At 47.9% G+C, this 18,931-nt stretch overlaps 1 protein-coding gene across 1 annotated transcript; it reads right to left on the bottom strand.

Moving 5' to 3' along the window:
- Window positions 1-280: 280 nt before the first annotated feature.
- Window positions 281-15,702, bottom strand: LOC119160172 (uncharacterized). Its single transcript, XM_037412878.2, has 2 exons — window positions 14,520-15,702; window positions 281-4,154 (listed from the first exon to the last, which is right to left on the bottom strand). The coding sequence occupies exon 1, from the start codon at window positions 15,590-15,592 to the stop codon at window positions 14,543-14,545; it is 1,050 nt and encodes a 349-aa protein (XP_037268775.2). The 5' UTR covers window positions 15,593-15,702; the 3' UTR covers window positions 281-4,154; window positions 14,520-14,542.
- Window positions 15,703-18,931: the final 3,229 nt, after the last annotated feature.

The raw sequence follows: 18,931 nt of genomic DNA, 5'->3' as shown, positions 1-18,931 counted from the left end.
ATCGCGGGTGAAGGCGACGAAGGCGGTGCTCAACTTTTTTAAAGGGACAGACTTGCACCGGCGATTGCAGACGATCACTGTGGAGTGCGAGTTTGTGGGTGCGTGCTCTCCCTCTCTCTCCATCTTTCAAACTCCCCCCGGGCCCGTTTTTTAGGCCTGCAGTATTCTGTAAATAAATAAATAATTGTCCCCGGAATGAGTCCATCTTGTCGGGGAGTTCTACGAGGAGCTATACCTACCTGACGAGGACGTATAACAGGAATAGCAAACGACACGAAAGTTCAAATTCAACCTATTTATTTTACATACGTACGAGAGCAGCAACGCTACAACTATACACTTAGCATTTACAAAGAGTCACAGTTACAAAAAAGGTCACAGTCACACGCACGAAGAACCACAAGCACCTTGGTACTTGTAGCTGAAACAAACAAACCAACAAACAAACAAAAAGACGCTCGAAAAGAACGTGCAGGTACACACAGGACGAGCGTCAAGTAACGACTATCACAGTTGTTACGCCTTAATGCATTTGGACAACGCGCTGCAAGCGTCGACAACACACAGCGCAACGCTCGAAGATGTTTGTTTATCTTTTAAAAGTGCGGCGAGTAGAATGACCCCTCTCTCCACACGGTGGCGGCGTCTGACACAAGGTGTACGTGCGAGTTACTGTACACGCTACCTTTAGATAGCATGTACAATGCGTTAAAACTGAAAAAGAAACAGTGATAAACAGTGAGCCTAAAGATAGCATATACAGTAACTAAACGTGCATATTCGCACGAATGGCGTGTGACTAAATGGTCTAACGCAGCGCACTGCGATGCGAGGGGTCACCGATTCGAATCCCCGGCCGGGTGCGTGGGAATTCTTTTCGCTTGTTTTTTTAGTATTTATTCAAACATATACATATGCGGGGCATGACGGCAAGAAGCAGCCGAGTGTTCATGTAATTAATATCGCATTGAAAACAAACCACTAACATTCAACCGTCTTCAACCAAGAGCGCATACTATTTGTGTAAGATACGAGGTAATGGCACTTCGTTTGATCATCCATGCTGCGCTAAAGCAGTATTTGGAACATACGACTGACACGCCTTTTTAGGACAAAGAAAAGAATGCCGCTCGCAGACAACATGAACAACTTCCGAACTACCTATGCCTTATAAAATACACGATAATCAATAAAGAAGCAATAAAAACATTAAGATTAGAAAGGCTGGTGACATGTACCACTGCACAACAAAAAGGTAAACGAAGTAGGATTGGATTTAAGCACATACGCTGACTTCTACATCTTTTTCTCACAATTTGCCAAAGGAGACAAACATGTGAGACAATGCGTTAACATTCAAAAACAGTGAACATATAAAAGAATTTGCTTTCTTTGTCATTTATACATTTTTGCACAGCCTGCCAGAGGATAGAAAAATGGTCACGCACACAGTTGATAAAAACAACGTGCTCTATACTCGGCGCCCGCTACTCGTCTCAGTAAAAAAGAACACGTGGCAAGTAAACTATCACGCGGAAAAAAATTTGGTCACATTGCTTTGTTGTGACGCTCGTAGGTGCCAACAACACGTAGTGAAAAAGTAAAACCTCGACTTCAACAAGCGAAGACGTGACAAGGTGTGTTTCGAGGGACCGCTTACGTGTACCTCCGTTAACAAGCTTAAAGCTTATTTGCGCAGCAACAAACACATAAGTCTGTATGCGCAATTCTATAGCGTAGGCCACTTGGTGAACTCACGAAAGCCTACCCTGCTGTCACACTGTCATTAGAACGCACCCTGAAGCGCTGGTAAACCTATTCCATGCTTGTAGACAGCGGTAGGCGCCTGTAGCGTCGTCACAGTGCGTAGGCTCCGCCCAGCCCAAAGCTCGCCACCACCCTCTATGATCACGTGACAAATGGCACAGCAGCTTCAGAACTGCCTCCGAGCACAGCGCGTCGGGGAGCCTCCAGCGTGTACGTGCCACGACGTTGCCACAAGCGCCTTAGTATGTCGACGGCGCCTACCACTGCTTGCAAACGCGGAACTGGTCTTCAGTTGATGGACTACTCCAGTACAGTCGTGACAAAATCGGGAACACAAGCTAGACCAGCCCAAAGCTCCGGAAGAACGTGGGAAAGTGCGACTAGAATTCGGGCTAAGTGGCCGTACCTTCTTCCCTCGCATCTAACTTATGACCCTAATCATGACGCTGCAGTGTACTCCCAACGTCGGTAACATTTGCGTCTTTCCTAATCCCAAACCGCTATCACGGCTTATTGGCTCGAGGCAAGAGACTCCTTCCAATTTTAAAGAGGCGTCGAAGCGGGCGGCATGTCGAACAACGTGCGAATAATCCTGGACATGATGAACCGAGAAAGCGTCCAAATAATAAAAAAATAGTCACTTCATAAACGCATCAAACACTAAAACGTGTCCATTAACAACGCGTTGCTACGCAAACTGCACACGCTATAAACACACACACACACAAAATGGCAACGACCAACAACAAGTTTGCACTTGATTTGCATAAAGCACTAGAAACTGCGACAGCAAAGGAACATTACGTGAACAACCAAGTTCTCGAAGTATTGCTACGCGGGGACGCACTTGAGCGTACCGCGGTCATGCTAGCTTTAAGACCCCGTAATGGCCTGTCGCAAAGGAAATCTACTGCGCATGCGCATACCGCCCCAATCCACACCAGTCTGGCGACCGAAGGGCCGACGTCGCAAGCCTTAGCCACAAAATGACGTCAGTGGCATTGGACACGCGCGAAATTTACCTCTGCCGCCTCACGAGCTTACAAGCGAGCCGTGTTCAACAAGGATGCGTCAGAGGATCGCACCCACGACCTAGCGCTCAATGATACGTGCTACAAGCTACAATGAAGCACCGGGTAGCGATGCAGATGGCGTCGACCGTTGCGTTTGTTAGACACTCGAAGAAAAAAAAAAGTAAAGTCATTGAACAAAGTGCGGAGCCGTGACGTACCACACGCCCACGACTCCCTTCGTGAGATCTTTGTATTAACTCTTAAGCGTTGTGGGAGGATGCGATGACCCAAAAAGTTAACGTGTCGCATAATGTGGCAATACAGGACTTGACAAGTAGAACAACGGGTACCATTGTCTGTATCGAGAACGGACTTCTGGAGATTAAATTAGTCATAGTAGGCGGAATAACTTATAAGCAGTACCAAAACTGAGCGCTAAGCCTTGGGTGGGCTACCTCGCAAAACATTTTTAATGATGTACGAACGGAAAAGAGGCGGTCGAAACAAGAGCAGCTTGAAGCGTCCAGTGATGCTGTTGGCCACTCACAAAACAATCAGGAGCTCACGACGGTGAAGCGCTACGAAGGAACGGAGACTTGTGAACACAGCACAAGCAAGTGAACTTAATTTAGAAACAACACCCATATATATATTTATATATACATGCGACATCATTAAACCTAAAACTGAACACGAGATCACAAATGAAACAAACAGGCAAGATATGAAAATCGCGCATGCCCGCACACCAAAAGGACAAACACTTCATCACTTCATTTTAACTCTCGAAAAAAAAAAAAACCTTCACATTCAAAGAACGTAACGGACACCTGGCTGACGTAATCAGTGCCACACTTCCCGATACGATAAGCCTTAACGATGTCTAACAGACAGCGTCTCTCTTCATCATATGGTGGTTTTGGGACGTTACACCTCACATATCAATCAATCAATCAATCCTCGGTCCTACGGCCGCCTTGGTGCTCATCTGTTTAATCTCGCGAGACGAGAGCCGATACACTTGTTTTTCATTTTTTTTTTCAACGTACACCCCGCTGTTTCAGCCCACCAGCGAGTGTCAATAGCTAAAAAAAAAAAAAAACACCTTCAACGGAGAGCTCGTTGGGGTAACGAAAAATCTCTCGCTTGTTTGTTTCCTCGATGATCACTTGTTCAAAATTTAGTTTCAACCATGACGAACATTTTATGTACATGAGGACGTTGTTTCTAAATAAAAATCAATTGCTAGTAGCGCGTTCACAGGAGTTCGCAGAAGTCCCTCCATGTTCAACGCGTCAACATCACGACCAGTTGTTCTAAACCAGCCGCTGATGATGTATCAAGAAGGCACGATGAGGAATGGTCCCCCTGGTCCTGGGGGAAAAAAAGTAAACAACCAGTCAGCCAGGCACTTGGAACATTCATCAAAACTTACAATGGGAGGGAACACAGCGCAAAAATAGAAGTCTACAGCGTGGGAGAAGCAGGCACAGCGCCGACTTGCAACACTTCATGCGCAGCATGGAAAGGATGAACTTATGTACAGTCGTCAGCAAGCTTAAAAGACGGACGCACCGACGCGTGACGAGCCGCGAAGAGTTGGTTGCTGTTGCCGAGATAACACCTCGCTATGATTGCATAGTATGTCGGCACGAGTGGGTAACATCTCGGCAGCAGAACCCAAAGCTACGCGGCGCTAGCGTCAATTACGCTGCGGAGCGTCTGTGTTAAAGGGGCCTTGCAACGTATTTTGAGCACGAGAGAAGAAAGAATGCGTTCGCAGCGTGCGACAAATCCTTGTAACTGCGAAGTGTGGCAGCTTGGGCTAGCTGGTATGGCATGACGATAGTTACAGCGCGAGAACGGAACGAAGACACAGCGACACGAACGACACGAGCGCTCGTGTCTTTGTCTCCGTGTCGTCGTTCTGTTCTCACGCTATAACTATCGTTTTGTAACTGCGCTCGTACAAGACGGATTCTTGAAACTTCTGCGGCGTTGAATTCGTAAGGCAATATGCTCTTCCAGTGAATTCATTCCATGGTTACTTGAAAAAGTCTTTCAGGGTCCCTTTTAAGCTTGCCAACGACTGTAGCCCCACCGCGGTGGTCTAGTGGCTAAGGCACTCGGCTGCTGACCCGCAGGGCGCGGGTTCGAATCCGGCTGCATTTCCGATGGCCCGTGTGCTCAGATTTGGGCGCACGTTAAAGAACCCTAGGTGATCGAAATTTCCGGAGCCCTCCACTACGGCGTCTCTCATAATCATATGGTGGTCTTGGGACGTTAAACCCCACAAATCAATCAAATCAATCAATCAACGACTGTACATATGCCAATGACACGCGCCAGAAGAAGGAAAGATGAATCATTTTTACTTGGTGTTGTGCATCTGCGCAAAACGGTGAGTCAGTAATGGCGTGTGGAAAAAAAAAAAGAAACCTCTGAAATTTCCCGAGATCCAAGTGCTATTGAAGTATACATTCGCACGTGCTATCGAACTTTTTGACGAAATCTGCTATATATGCAAGTTACGATGCACTGGTTGGTTGTGCTTTTGTTTGGTTGCGGTGGCATCGCACGTGGCATCGTTGTGCGAGCTGGCGAATGCGCACGCTACCGCTGTTGATTGATATGTGGGGTTTAACGTCCCAAAACCACCATATGATTATGAGAGACGCCGTAGTGGAAGGCTCCGGAAATTTAGACCACCTAGGGTTCTTTAACGTGCACCCAAATCTGAGCACACGGGCCTACAACATTTCCGCCTCCTTCGGAAATGCAGCCACCGCAGCCGGGATTCGAACCCGCGACCTGCGGGTCAGCAGCCGAGTACCTTAGCCACTAGACCACCGCGGCGGGGCGACGCTACCGCTGTTCCTTCTGCAGAATAATATTTGGTTCATGGCTGAGACTTTTGTCGCATCAAGGTGCACATGTTTCGACGCTTCGGCTGGCGATGCGGTTGCTGCGCGGTGATAGACACCGTAAATCTAGCGCAGTGAATCAAGTATGGCACAAATTCGCATAGGAGTTTAATCGGTATCTCTAACGTGACGACAGCGACGTCAGCTTCGATGCATTGGAGGATGCGCTTTTATTTTTAGTCTGCAACCTTCGCGTTGCACTCGACATTAGACAGCTCCTGCTGATCACGTGTCGTGGTCACCAGCGCTGGTTTTACAGCTATATCAAGAAGAATACCATTCCTCGAGCACGCGTTACGTGATCGCACATATATCGCGAATCGGGCGATCAAACGTTAGCGTCATGCGCGAAGGTCGATTCTTTTTAGCCGACGTTTTACCGTTCTATAGTTACCACGCTATGCACGGCCTTACCATATTCACCGTATGGTAATATACAGTTTTAATTTAGCGCGACTGAAATGCACATAGGCAGAACACCGAACAACCACCCGTAGAATTCATCGTAAGCACGGTATTTTTTCAGATTTAGCGTTGCTGTGCTTGCACGGTTAAAGTGGTGTACGTTAAACAAGGCGGCGGTTTCGGACGCCCTTTTCGAGTTGAATTTAGCGCTGATGAAGACGCATCCGCTTCATTCGTAGCAAACGACTGTGTAAATTGGTTTTGCTTGCCTCAGGTAGCTTCGAAAACATACTATCACAGCTAACTATGCGTAGTTATTGAGATAACTTCCCAATTCAGACGTGTCTAGGCCTAACATCGATGAGCGCAATTCTGCAACGTAAATATCTTCGGTTTGGGGCACATCTATGTACCTTTGTTGTTACTAAACAAATGTATTACTTCAAACAGGCATAGAAGCAAGCATTCTCAGTTTTTTTTTACTTTTATAACGCATTCACCCTTCTCTATGTGACGCCAGCGTCACAGCCTGTTTATAAGGCATTCACCCTCCTCTATGTGACGCCAGCGTCACAGCCTGTTTATAACGCATTCACCCTCCTCTATGTGACGCCACCGTCACAGCCTGAGTACGTAGACGCTATCCGGCTAAACTAGCGTGCGCTGCCGGCAGGGAACGTTTGCGGCATTGTAGCTTTATTCCCTTTTAGACCTCATAACGCTTCTATAACTGTAATATCAGCTACGCTATGGAATAACGGGAACCTCACTTCGAGACCAACACCCATGCATCAGGGTCACGGTCCCCACACCATTGGAAAAAAGCTGCGTACTACCAGACACGTTCAAAGCATTGAAGGACCGGTATACTGCGTATAGAACAACAAACGGCTGTGAAACATGGCATTTTTCAGAAATCTATATTGCCCCTTTTATGAAGAAACACAACCTCTAAGTGTTCCAACCTGTAGTATTTCTGGTGACTTATGCAGTTACCTGTCAGATTGGAAGCGTCATGCACAATCAACAGAACAGAAAATTCGCATTTGGAGCGAAGCCCGAGTCTTGTAAAAGTTTGGTTGATGTGTACTTCAGATATTTTGCCTTTAAAAATGGAGTTTTCGCAGTGCGGTTTGACAGGAATTGCAACAACTTCATTACACGTGAAACGCTGACAATTAGGAGCTGAGAAGCTCATAACCAAGTGGGAGAAGAAAAAAAAAACGTTCAGCACGATCGCAGAACATTACACACTTAGTCACAAGGATACTTAGTTTTATCGTACGTGTGCCATGAAATAATCATTTGCTACATAAATTCGCAAAAAAAAAAAAAAGGCGGGCAACTAGTCACTTCAACCTGCCACCGAAGGCTAAGTTAAACTGGTATATACTCAGATCTTCGGAACAGATTATAGAGCCTCAAGGCAAGGTCATATTCGCTAAGCTCATTGGGTCAGGTGGCGCACTCGCTGGCGTCGCCATAGTTGAGGTCCGTCAGCGATCCGGCATACGGCAGCCTGAAGTTTGGCAGCGCTGGACCTCACTAAGCCGTTGTTTCGGAAAAATATACGCACGCTGATAGGCGTGCGCACAAGGAAGGGGCGGAAGGAAGAGGCACGAAACAAGCCCTATGCATTGACATTATAGGGAGGGTGGGGCAAAGTCAACCCCATACACGGACAGGATAATGAAGGGGGGCGGGGCGCTCCGACTAACCTTAGGCCTTTCTAAGAAGAACCGTGCGCAAGCTTATGCGCACAACGCGTGCTGCTGAGAACCTTTGTTGTGGTCCGACGAGGACGTTCGCGCTCGAGACCACAAGTATGGCGACGGCCGCGCTAGCGCCCCAAGCGGATGACGTCACGCGTGAGCACCTTCTATACCGTATTACCTAACATAACGACGGAAGAAACGAAACATAGGTTTTCCGTTGCCATTTTTATTGTAGACGTTTCGTTTAAGCAGAACAGTTCGGCTCGTTGGCGCGATGTTACGCGATTGATAGCTGGTCGAGGTGAACAGCGCAAAAAAAAAAAAAAAAAGTAGACAGCAAAGTAAGGACGTTACCAACTTGCCCACTTTTCAATACTACTCGTTAAGTGATTCTTAGTGACGTAACATGCTCGTGCCGAACAAATCGGCACACGCGTAGTGGTGTGTGGGAGAGAGAAGAAAGGCGGAGAGGTTAAAGAGATATTGGCAACTACACAGCACGGGGGGTGGGGAAATAGGATGTGCAGAAAAAGAAATAAACGCACCTGCACTTGAGAGAAAACGAGAACGCACACAGGAAGAGCGTTCTGGCTACAACTGTTCAGAAACAACTGTTCAGATCGCAAAAAGTGCAGTAGCATCGCAGGGCCTTCTGTGACGTTGCATCCTGGCGATATAGTAAAATTATTTCCTCCGACAGAGGTTGATTATCTAAGTTGCTGAGCTCTTTGCGAATGCATAGTTGCTGGCCACTATACTGTAGGCAGTCACAAAATATATGTTGAATACGCGGCGCACAAATATGCCTCGGTAATTCACTGTTGAAACAAACAAAAATGGCGCGACAACCTATAAGAGTGAGACCAGCCAGAACTTCTTGCGCAAGTTCGGTGTAACGGCAGCAAATCGGCCAGAATCCCAGTGTGGCGGATCAACTACAAATTCTTGATAAAAGAAAAAAAAGTGCGCACATTGCACGAGCTGCGCAATGCCATCAGCGGAGCTAGCGTTCGGCCTCGCGAAGCCTTGTCCATGCTTTGCCAGCAATTTCAAGCTTTTGCTAGCATACATGCTAACTTTTTTTCTAGTAATACGTGTGGCTATAGGCCCGTCACTCGACTACCTGTCACGTGAGGTTGATTTTAGACACGCCACTATAGTTAGTGGTTTATCGCGGCAACATATCACGTGGCTAGCTGTTACACGATGTTGTATGATTTTAGTCAAGTGACTAAGTGCCTCGCGATTTTTTAGTGCCTCGAGTAGTTACATAGTTTAGTCACGCCATGGTGGGGATGCCTTCCATCATTTTGGAGCAGGGGAAATCTGCCTTTGGTGAAGCCACCTCTGTGTTTGGGGCATGCACGGGCTTTCATGACACAACAGGGAAAGACAATTTAGCTTTGGTTTCAATGCCCCGCCCCATTCATTCACACAATAATTTATACAAAAACAGCATGCCCACAAAATAAGCATGAAATTCATAGCAGCGTGCCGAGAGCTTATAACTACGCACTAAACTAAATTAGTAAGTACCAATTTGCATCACTTTACGTGCTCAGTCATTTAAAGTGCCCACCACAAAGCCATACCTTTATTTTCCCCAAAGTTCAGAAATGATTGGCCCTTTCGCACGAGCGTCTGAAGGCACGCGGCGGAGACACCAAGGAGCATTTCGAAACTATAGCGGAGTCCCGGATACGCCAACCGACAAAGCGACGAAACAGAAATAATCGGCTGTCCGCGCTAAGCGGCTAGTTGCGTGCAGTGCTTCACCTATTACGTGTTGCAAGCATGCCGTGCCAAGCCCCTTGCACTCACTCCGCTTCAGACCGTGCACAGATGCGGCAAGACTTGCTGCCACGATTTTAAGCCAAATTGAAAGATTGGGCACTGAAATCGATAGACAACCTTAATTCCAGGTAGAAACTCCGGGGAAATAATGAATTTAATGCGTTTTCCACAAACTGCCGCGTACAGCAGCGGCGCCATGAACTTGAGGTGGTGACGTTTTGGTGACGTCGCACACCTGAAACGGGCAAGTGAACAATCACAGCCGTTGCTCGCGTCTCTCGACTCGCTGAACTCCCACTTCGGTTTTCAAAACCGATATGTACAGCAACAGCAGCTACCAGCGCTTTTGTGGAAGGGAAAGAGTGGGACGAGAGAAGAGGTGGAGAATAGAAAACGAAGACGAGAACACGTGATACCTGTATGCTCCTCGGTGAGTGTGACGTCACGGCTCGCGAGCAGCCGCCGCGCGCCGACAATCCATCAAAAATACAACTAACTATCCAAACTATTTATTACAACGGTGGCATAATCCGAGTCGAATTTCAAAGTTTCATCAGTTTTTCAAATTCTTGTTCTTTAAGGGACTGACAATTGTTTCAAACCAGTTTTTTTTTCCTGCGTGACTGAAAGCTTGCCCTTCTCAGTGTTCGCAGCTGCAGTAGTTACTCATTAAAGCCCGCAGTCATTTTATGAGCAGTATTTTTCCATCTAAAAGGCTCCAAACACGGATGAGCCTTTTCATCCGGTAACGCTGAGAATTGATAGCGATGCCAATAGCCTTTCTGGCGACTTGTAATATGCTGTCGTTATGGTTTCGCAGGAGTTGTTGTAACCATGCTTAACTACGTTTATTGTGAGCTTTACGACTATTTTTTGAAAATAACAAGTCGTTACAATGAGACGGTTCGTACCGCGTTGGGTGCGCCTGCGCCCAAGTTTGATGCGCCTGTGTCGTGGATGGCTTGTCCCGTCGTCGTTACTCTCTCGACACACGAGCCAAGTGCAGTCACCGGAAACGTCACTGCGCGTCATTTCTGAGACAGTGTAGGTAAAAAAAAAAAAAAACAAGTCTCTCCGAAATCTTAGCGACCTAGAAACTGCATGCACGATTTCGTGAGCGCGAAGAAAAATTGCTCAAGACACGCTGACGATAACGGCAACGTTGAGCACGGGATCATTACGTCATGCGAAGGCAGCGCCACTTTATTGCGCAATGCAGACCTATACATAAATTTTTATGGAATAATATATTTTACTATAAAGAAGCGAAGAATATTTCAACACGATCAGGGAAATAATTGGCCGCGTACACTAGTTGACGGTCAGGTGACAAGGCAGTTCAGATTATTGAAGTTTTGGCCACCAGATGGCGCCACAGGCTACCTTTGCGATTTTTTTTTTTCCAATGAAGAATCAAAACTATACCTCCACTTCTTGCAAGAAAAAAACAGGGTTGGTTTGAGTAACTACTATGTGAGGGACAATCTTTCCATCCGTGCAGTCATCCCATTTCATGTTCTGTGCAGTTGCCGCTCCCTTTAAAATGACGATGACGAGCTTTCTGGAAGGATGTACAAGGCTGTATGTACGGTATGTACCCTTTAAATCAGGTGGTGGCTCACGCCACCTGGCCGTATGTATGGATGGATTGACATGGCTGTACTCTTTCGATCAGGTGGCGACTAACGCCACTAGCCGTAAATGCTTTGGCGCTCCTGGCGGCGGAGGGAGGCGCATTTGGGCTGTCGCGTAATAAAGCGTGCACTATGGTTTACAACAGCGCACGACACGATAAATTTGATACCATCTGGCGAGACGCCAAGTTTTCGTGTAAAAAGTGGCAGCTCGCGCTTTCGATGATAGCTTACAGCGTAGACATAAGCTACGCGAGTTTTCTGCAGCGTCGCAAGTTAGTTAAATGTTATCATTTGACCTTTTCTGTAGTGCATGAACAGCTTCTGTAGTGCATGAATCCCATAAGATTACACGCGGACTCGCGTTGTACTCTTCAATAACTGAACAATCTCCAATTACCAGCGCTGCACCGCTTACGTTTGTACGTCAATTGATAGGTAGCAGTACACTACTAGCGATTTACTGTTTGTGCGGGGTGAGCAGTTTGAGAGCAAAATGTCATGCCCATCCAGATAATGATGTGACGCGGAGTAGGCGAAGTCGTTCGGCGGAGGAGTCATCAGATTGCTTTGAACAGTGATGTTTACGACGACGATTTTTCACTGAACGTAGATGGTTACGAAAGCACCGAGTGACAGCGACAATTAACGATCAGCAGGTAACTCACGAGGAACGAGTTGCACTTCACGTTTAATGATTTTTTTGCCAAGCCCATAACTCACTCCGATTGTATTTAATGTGTAATATCATTCAGCTAGATCAAAATAAAAGCAAAGTTTTTTTTTTGTACATTGCATGTGTACATATTATGGAGCGCCGTGCGCCCACAACACGCTCAATCTCGAACGGAGAAGCGAAATGGTGAGACCGCATACCAAGATCAGCTACGGGTTATCCCGAAAGTCCACGATAAAGCCAAAATGCTCGGCCTGACGGTACCGACGCGACGCGCCTCAATCTGAAAAGGCCGGGCTTCAGGACACTAATAAAGTTTTGTGAATGAAGCGTGCAGTCATTCACGGCCACAATCCACGCCTCTCGACTAACTTTGCCGGTACCTTCCTAACGACATTGTTCGACAAAATTTCGATCGAACCTCGAATATGCGAATGCAGTTAATTACGTACGGGTAGAGTGTGAGTATGGCTGTGACCCAAGCTTTACTGAATGGGATATTAAATGCGAATAATGCTCGTGTTCCGTCAAAGAAGTAGCTCAGTGGTACAGGCGCAGTGTATACGTCAACTCCAGCTCATGCACTTTTCTGTAGCAAGCACAGGATTTCGCACAGCATCGTGCATCCACGTGTAACGGAGCCGAAATATAACCTTTCACGCCGCGACAAATAATAAGGTGGCGAGTTTCCATGGTGTGGGAAGGTATTCTGGTCTCGCATACATTTCAGTTCATGACCTGTCCCGTGAAAGTGACACGGGCTGAACGTGCGCACCCCTCATCTGTTCCCATGCCAACGAACGGTTTGGCCCTCCCGTCCGGGCGCCGTGTTGAGTCGTACAGATGAAATCACACTTGTCACATTGTGCTATAATTTAAGCATGAACGAAACCTTGTAGCTAACGGGGTCAACAATGGCGTCGACAGCCACGCGCTCCGCTGCTATAGAGAAGTTCGATTCTACCTGTATACGCATAACTTGCAACTACGTCAAACCACGGACAACAAGTCAAGCATTGCGGCTCTTGCATGCGATTTGCAATGACTGTGCGATATTTGACTGCCGCATGAGAAGTGTAAATCAGATAAAACAAGGACCAGAAGCGGAGGCTTGCTGTTTGCCAAGGGTGATCACTAAACTGTACGGCCACGCGAGAGATGTCCGAGAAGCGCAGCCCATGGCTTATGCGCGCATCAACAGGAAGGACCTCAAGGCAGTGAACAACAACGTGTGTGTGTCACTTCATAAGGGGACGGTATGTTTCCAAATCTCAAGCGAAGTTATTTTATCGCTTACGTCATTGACTCGGACGCTGCATACACAAAGGATCGGTTCCCCAATCAACACTGCTTCGATGCTGGCTGCGTAATGTTCTGAACGATTCTCTTTCGTCATAAGTGCAAGGCAAACGATCAAAACGTGCCCACTACGCCAAACAATCGCCCACACGAACGTAGACACGGAGCGGTCACTGAGACGTACGTGCTCCGTGGGCTCAGTAATGGCGGACGGAGGAAGAAAAGTGACGTCACTTTCAGGCAGAGGGCGACGGCTTTTGGAACGACATACGAATACGAAGGGGTAGACACAGTATGCAGTGCGTGTGGAGAGGAAGAAGAAACTGCCGAACACTTGATAATGTTCTGTAAAGGGCTTCACCCTACAGTTCAGGATGATGGCGCAGAGTTTTTTTTCAAAGCACTGGAGTTTAGGGACAGGGAGGGCAAAATAGACTTTAAGCGGGTAGACTTAACTAGAAGGAGGTTATCTGATTGGTGGCTAAAGTGAAGGCACGAGTGAAAATTAAACCCTTCACTGCAAAGTACGAATCCTCAACCTCACTCTTTAAAGGAAAAAAAAATCTAATAGTTAATAGATAAACCTGGGTGGGACCAGCCCTAATTGTTGAACGTGTGCCCACAATGCACGTGCCTTTTTTGTTGGAGCGTGTTGTTAACAGTGTTCCAGAAAGCGTCGCGCCTCTGGGCATACGGCTGAGTCATTTGCAGGCAGGTGTACCAGCGTTTTCCTAGAATTTCGGTTTGTGTAGAAATATCGGTGACTTAACAAAACACACAGGAAAGAAAGGGATTAGCGCCGTGTCAATGTCCTGTCACGGCGGGGAAAAGGGGGGCACTAATGCCAAGCTTCACGCGTCCGTACGTCGAGCAAAAAAAGTCAAGCTGTGTGACTCATCGAACCGGCACGAACTCCCTAGCACGTGCGACATAAGTGGCCGCAGCCACATGACGAATGCAGGTGATGCGCGTGACGGATTGCACATGACACATTTATGGATTTCTCAGGGCGCGTGGCAATGCTATGTGTACATTTACGGTGCATTGGGAAGATTTCCAGAGTTTTAACCTTGAAATTCGCGTAGATTTACGCAGCATTGTGTAAGCAGCGAATAAGTTGTAATGCTCTCTTCGAGAACAGCACGCGGTGAAGAAAGCCACGCTGTTTGGTTAGTCAGGCAATAACGCGGACAATGCTTGAGATGAATGGAAGCGGATCGAGGAAAATGAACGCCCGATGCCCAGTCTGTGGAGCAATGTTCAAAAGCAAGCATAGAAGTGCAGACACTTACCTGGTCGGGCATGGTCGCAACGGCTATACCACGCGGTAAGGGTCGTGGGTCGTCGGGAAGCCTGGGTAGCCGCACATGTACGCTTGCGCATATCCGCCAGGGCCAAGCGTCGCGGGCGGTTGTGCCGCAAACATTCCGTGTGACGCGAACATCGAGTACTTTTCCATGTCCATGGGAACCCCGGCCGGTGGGTAGTGGAGCGCGAACGGCTTCACGTCTGGAGGGTACGTCGGGTAGGTGCCAGGCAACGACGGCGTGCTCGAGGTAGACGACGATTGCGGCGAGGTCTGAGACTGCTGGGGCGAGTCCTTCGGGGGGATCTGCGGCGTGGACGCAGCAGCGGCGGCGGCTGCGACCGCTGCTGCGTTGGAAGCGTGAAGCTGGGCGGCAAACCCTTGGTGCAAGAAGGCTCTGCATTGCTCCGCATAGTAAGGGCCCCCCTGCATCGGGTACGGCTGGTCCTGCTTTTTGGCCATGGGCGACTTGACCTTGCGCCGGGGCCGGTACTTGTAGTCCGGGTGGTCCTTCTGGTGCTGCTCCCGAAGTCGCTTGGCCTCATCGATGAACGGCCGCTTGCTTTCTTCGCCCAGCTGCTTCCATTCGGCGCCCAGCCGCTTGGATATCTCGGAGTTGTGCATCTTGGGGTGCTCCAGCGCGATCTTGCGCCGCTGCGCGCGCGACCACACCATGAACGCATTCATGGGCCGTTTGACGTGATCGGTACGGTTCTTACCGCCATTCGCAACGTTGCAATCAATTATGCTTTCAGAGCCGCTAGCTGGAGCGATGGTCACAGGAGAAGGGGCGTGTTGCTGGTTTTGCTGCTGCTGATGTTGTAGTTGCTGCTGTTGTTGTAGCTGCTGCTGCTGTTGCTGCTGTTGTAGCTGCTGCTGATGCTGCTGCTGTTGTAGCTGCTGCTGTTGATGTTGTTGTAGCTGCTGCTGCTGCTGCTGCTGAAACTGCTGCAACTGTTGCAAATGGTGCTGATGAAACTGGTGCTGTTGCAACTGCTGCTGTTGGTGCTGCAAAGCTGCGGTGACGGCCATGGCTTGTAAGGCGGGCTGCTGCTGCATCGCACCAACCTTCACCGTGTACAACACGAGGTAGACTAACCGTATGAGTCTGACGACACGCTATGGCGAAGAACAGAGCGCGGTGCTCCGTGTCACCCAATGTCAGCACACAACTTTTCTTTCATTGGTTCCCATGTTGGGAAAGGAGGAAGCTCAGGTTGAAAGGCTGCGATTATCCTCGCTCTCTATGCTAACCAAGAAACTTGCACGACGCTGCACAAAAGGTGACATGCCGCCCCCCCCCCCATTCGAAGAAGAAAAAAAAAAAAGATAAAGGCCTGCGAGCCCCCTAACCGAAGTGAATGGTGTCCCTGCTGTGCCAATAGGATCGTCCATCACCCTCTACTCTCCCCTCTGCTGCCTTAGGACCCCGAAAACCCATTGTCGGTCCTTCTTTCCCCTTTACAATGTCGAGTGTTCGTCGCGGCTGCGCCTTTTGTGAGGATTCTCGTAGCACCGCCTGCAATGGCAAAACGCTATGCAGCATACCCCACCTCTCTTTGAGACTGAAAAGATAAAAAAAAATTACGCGTACCATACGCTGCCCGTTTCTCCCGCCACACCATTCAAGGGATGCGTTTCCTGATCGCCACTCACGCTTTCACATTATTAAGCAGCAATACGATGTGACTAAATGTTAAAGCATGCTTTTTCAACACTATGAATGACACGTCCTGCAAACGAACGAAAGATACGAAATGGAACCAGGGGCACGCGCGAGACACAAGTCAATGAAGCCCCATTTTCTGTGTTCTAATAAGCTTGTGTCTATAGTTACATGCACTTCACAAAGCAGAAACGCATGTAGTTCGCTTTAGTTAGAGAGTTAAAATGTAAAACTCCGCGGCACAGCATTTTTCACTTGTCCTGTGCGCTGTGAGATCGCGCTCTTGCTCGCCATCATCACGCTTGCCATCGCGATGATGGCAGGCGGTCAATCAGATAATCAAGACGCTAATAAGCGGCTGCATCGCATCGGCCGCACGCGAATAAACGATTAGAGAAACACACTGGCTCAAAGTTGTTGTCGTCTTTTAAAAAGGTGATGTATTCCGATGAGATTAAAAGTAGTCTACTTCACCGTCACCATCGGGACTGCACTGGTTTCGTTGCTTTTTTTTTAAAAATCTGCGGTCCACATACAAAAATCAAGATATGATCCTGAAGTGTGTCGTAGTACATCGCATAGTACGCGGGCATCCAGAATTTCGCTTCCATAGAAATACGGCCGCCGTGCATAGGATCGAACTCACGGCCTTCGGGGTTGGCAGCAGAACACCGTAAATACCGAGCCGGGCTCCCGCTTCTGTTGCATGTAATCTGTGAGCGTACACATCGCTACAAACGGGACGCTCTCATTATGCTGTTCACTCGCCAACTAGATAGATATGTGGGGTTTAACGTCCCAAAACCACCATATGATTATGAGAGACGCCGTAGTGGAGGGCTCCGGAAATTCTGACTACCTGGGGTTCTTTAACGTGCACCCAAATCTGAGCACACGGGCCTACGACATTTCCGCCTCCATCGAAAATGCAGCCGGGATTCGAACCCGCAACCTGCGGGTAGTTCACTCGCCAACTAACTCGTACACAGGACCCTTGCGATGATCTCGGAGCACTTGTGGCCACAGAACGGCATGCGCGTTCTGTTCCGAATTTCGATGAGATCGTGAAAGCGCGGGGTGCCTTTTCCCCGACAGGATGGCATTCAAAACGCCGAAAATCAAGTGGCCGGACTATCGAAATGCCAATACTTAAAACACCGAAAATATAAGAAGTCGAAAATTTAAAATGCCGAGAAATTCCATCATCAAAATGCCGACATCACCCAGCTATAGTATAGAAGATCATGTATATTCCCAAGATAAAGGTTCCACGGCTTTTGTACAATATGCATGCGCTTTCGCCCTCGTTTCCAAGAGCCATGTTCTCTTCGAATATATGGTTCAGCCAATCGAAGAGAACTCAAGCAACGACGATCTACGGTTGTTCGGGAATCGCCCTCGAGGCCGACTTCCTGCATGGCTCATGTGGGCAGTCCACTTTTCTTTCTCACAAGCTGGCGCAAGGCTTCATTACTCGGAAGGTGTTGCCTTGAACACGATGGTACGTATGCCGTGTTTTGCTGCCCAAGCTTCACTGGCGCGCTACACCAGAAGCTTCGATCCACTTTTGAGAGTGAAGAACTGTCGCTTTAAAGCATACGGAGCATGGCTATAGCGTGGACGACTTTTTTTTTTATAGACGACTTAGCAAGTACTTTATCCATTGATTGATTGATATGTGGGGTTTAACGTCCCAAATCCACTATACGATTATGAGAGACGCCGTAGTGGAGGGCTCCGGATATTTGGACCACCTGGAGTTCTTTAACGTGCACCCAAATCTGAGCACACGGGCCTACAACGTTTCCGCCTCCATCGGAAATGCGGCCGCCGCAACCAGGATTCGATCCCGCAACCTGCGGGTCAGAAGCCGGGTACCTTAGCCACTAGACCACCGCGGCGAGGCGTATATTATCCATGAAGGTCGATAATCATTCTAGCAATATATTGCCTATAGCCTCTCGCACCTCCAGGGTCTAGAAAGTATGCTTTTTCTCAGCATCTAGACATATTCATTTTTGTATCAAAGTTCTGTTTTTCTCTTATGGAAGCACACGACAACAGTGTCTTATTCTATTTTAAATCAAATGAGAAATATCTCACGTTGCTGCTACTTTTGTACCCCAAAAGCTGAACACTTTTTTTTTTCTGCTGACTCGTAACAGCCGTCTTGTCCAACTGATATGCCTAGCTTCACCACAGGTAAAAAATACAAAAATGTACACCGGTTTAATAATATTATGCAGGTACATTTGCAGATTACGTTAAACATCTAAATCAGGGGACAGTGACACGGCGGAAATGAACAAGTGCTCGTCACAGTTTACAAAGCACGTCATTTACTGTCCACACGGTTTAATGAAATTCACAGCGCGTTGTTTCGGCGTTCTGTCTGTTCGGTATTTTCATTTTTCGGCATTACACTTTTTCAGCATATCAATTTTTCGCCGTTCTGACATTCGGCCTTTTCATAGTTCGGCTTTTTTTTTTTTTTTGGTTTTCGGCGTTTTGATAGGAACCCGCCCGGACAAAACTGGATGAATGTAGCCTCTCTTGCAGAAAAACACGACGCCACCTTCAGCAGCTATTTTAAAAAACGCCAGACCTGCGCGGAAGGCGCAGCACAGTCACAGCGAAAGCTAGAAGAGCGGCCTTACAGAGCCTTTTCAAAACACCCATTGGGTACCTACTGGAAGCGGACTTGCTTGATACTCATTAGGGAATTAATAATA

Source organism: Rhipicephalus microplus, chromosome 1 (genome assembly GCF_043290135.1).
Source record: "Rhipicephalus microplus isolate Deutch F79 chromosome 1, USDA_Rmic, whole genome shotgun sequence".
Taxonomy (NCBI): domain Eukaryota; kingdom Metazoa; phylum Arthropoda; class Arachnida; order Ixodida; family Ixodidae; genus Rhipicephalus; species Rhipicephalus microplus.
Note: the sequence above shows the minus strand (reverse complement) of the source record. Positions and strands in the feature narration are given on the sequence as shown.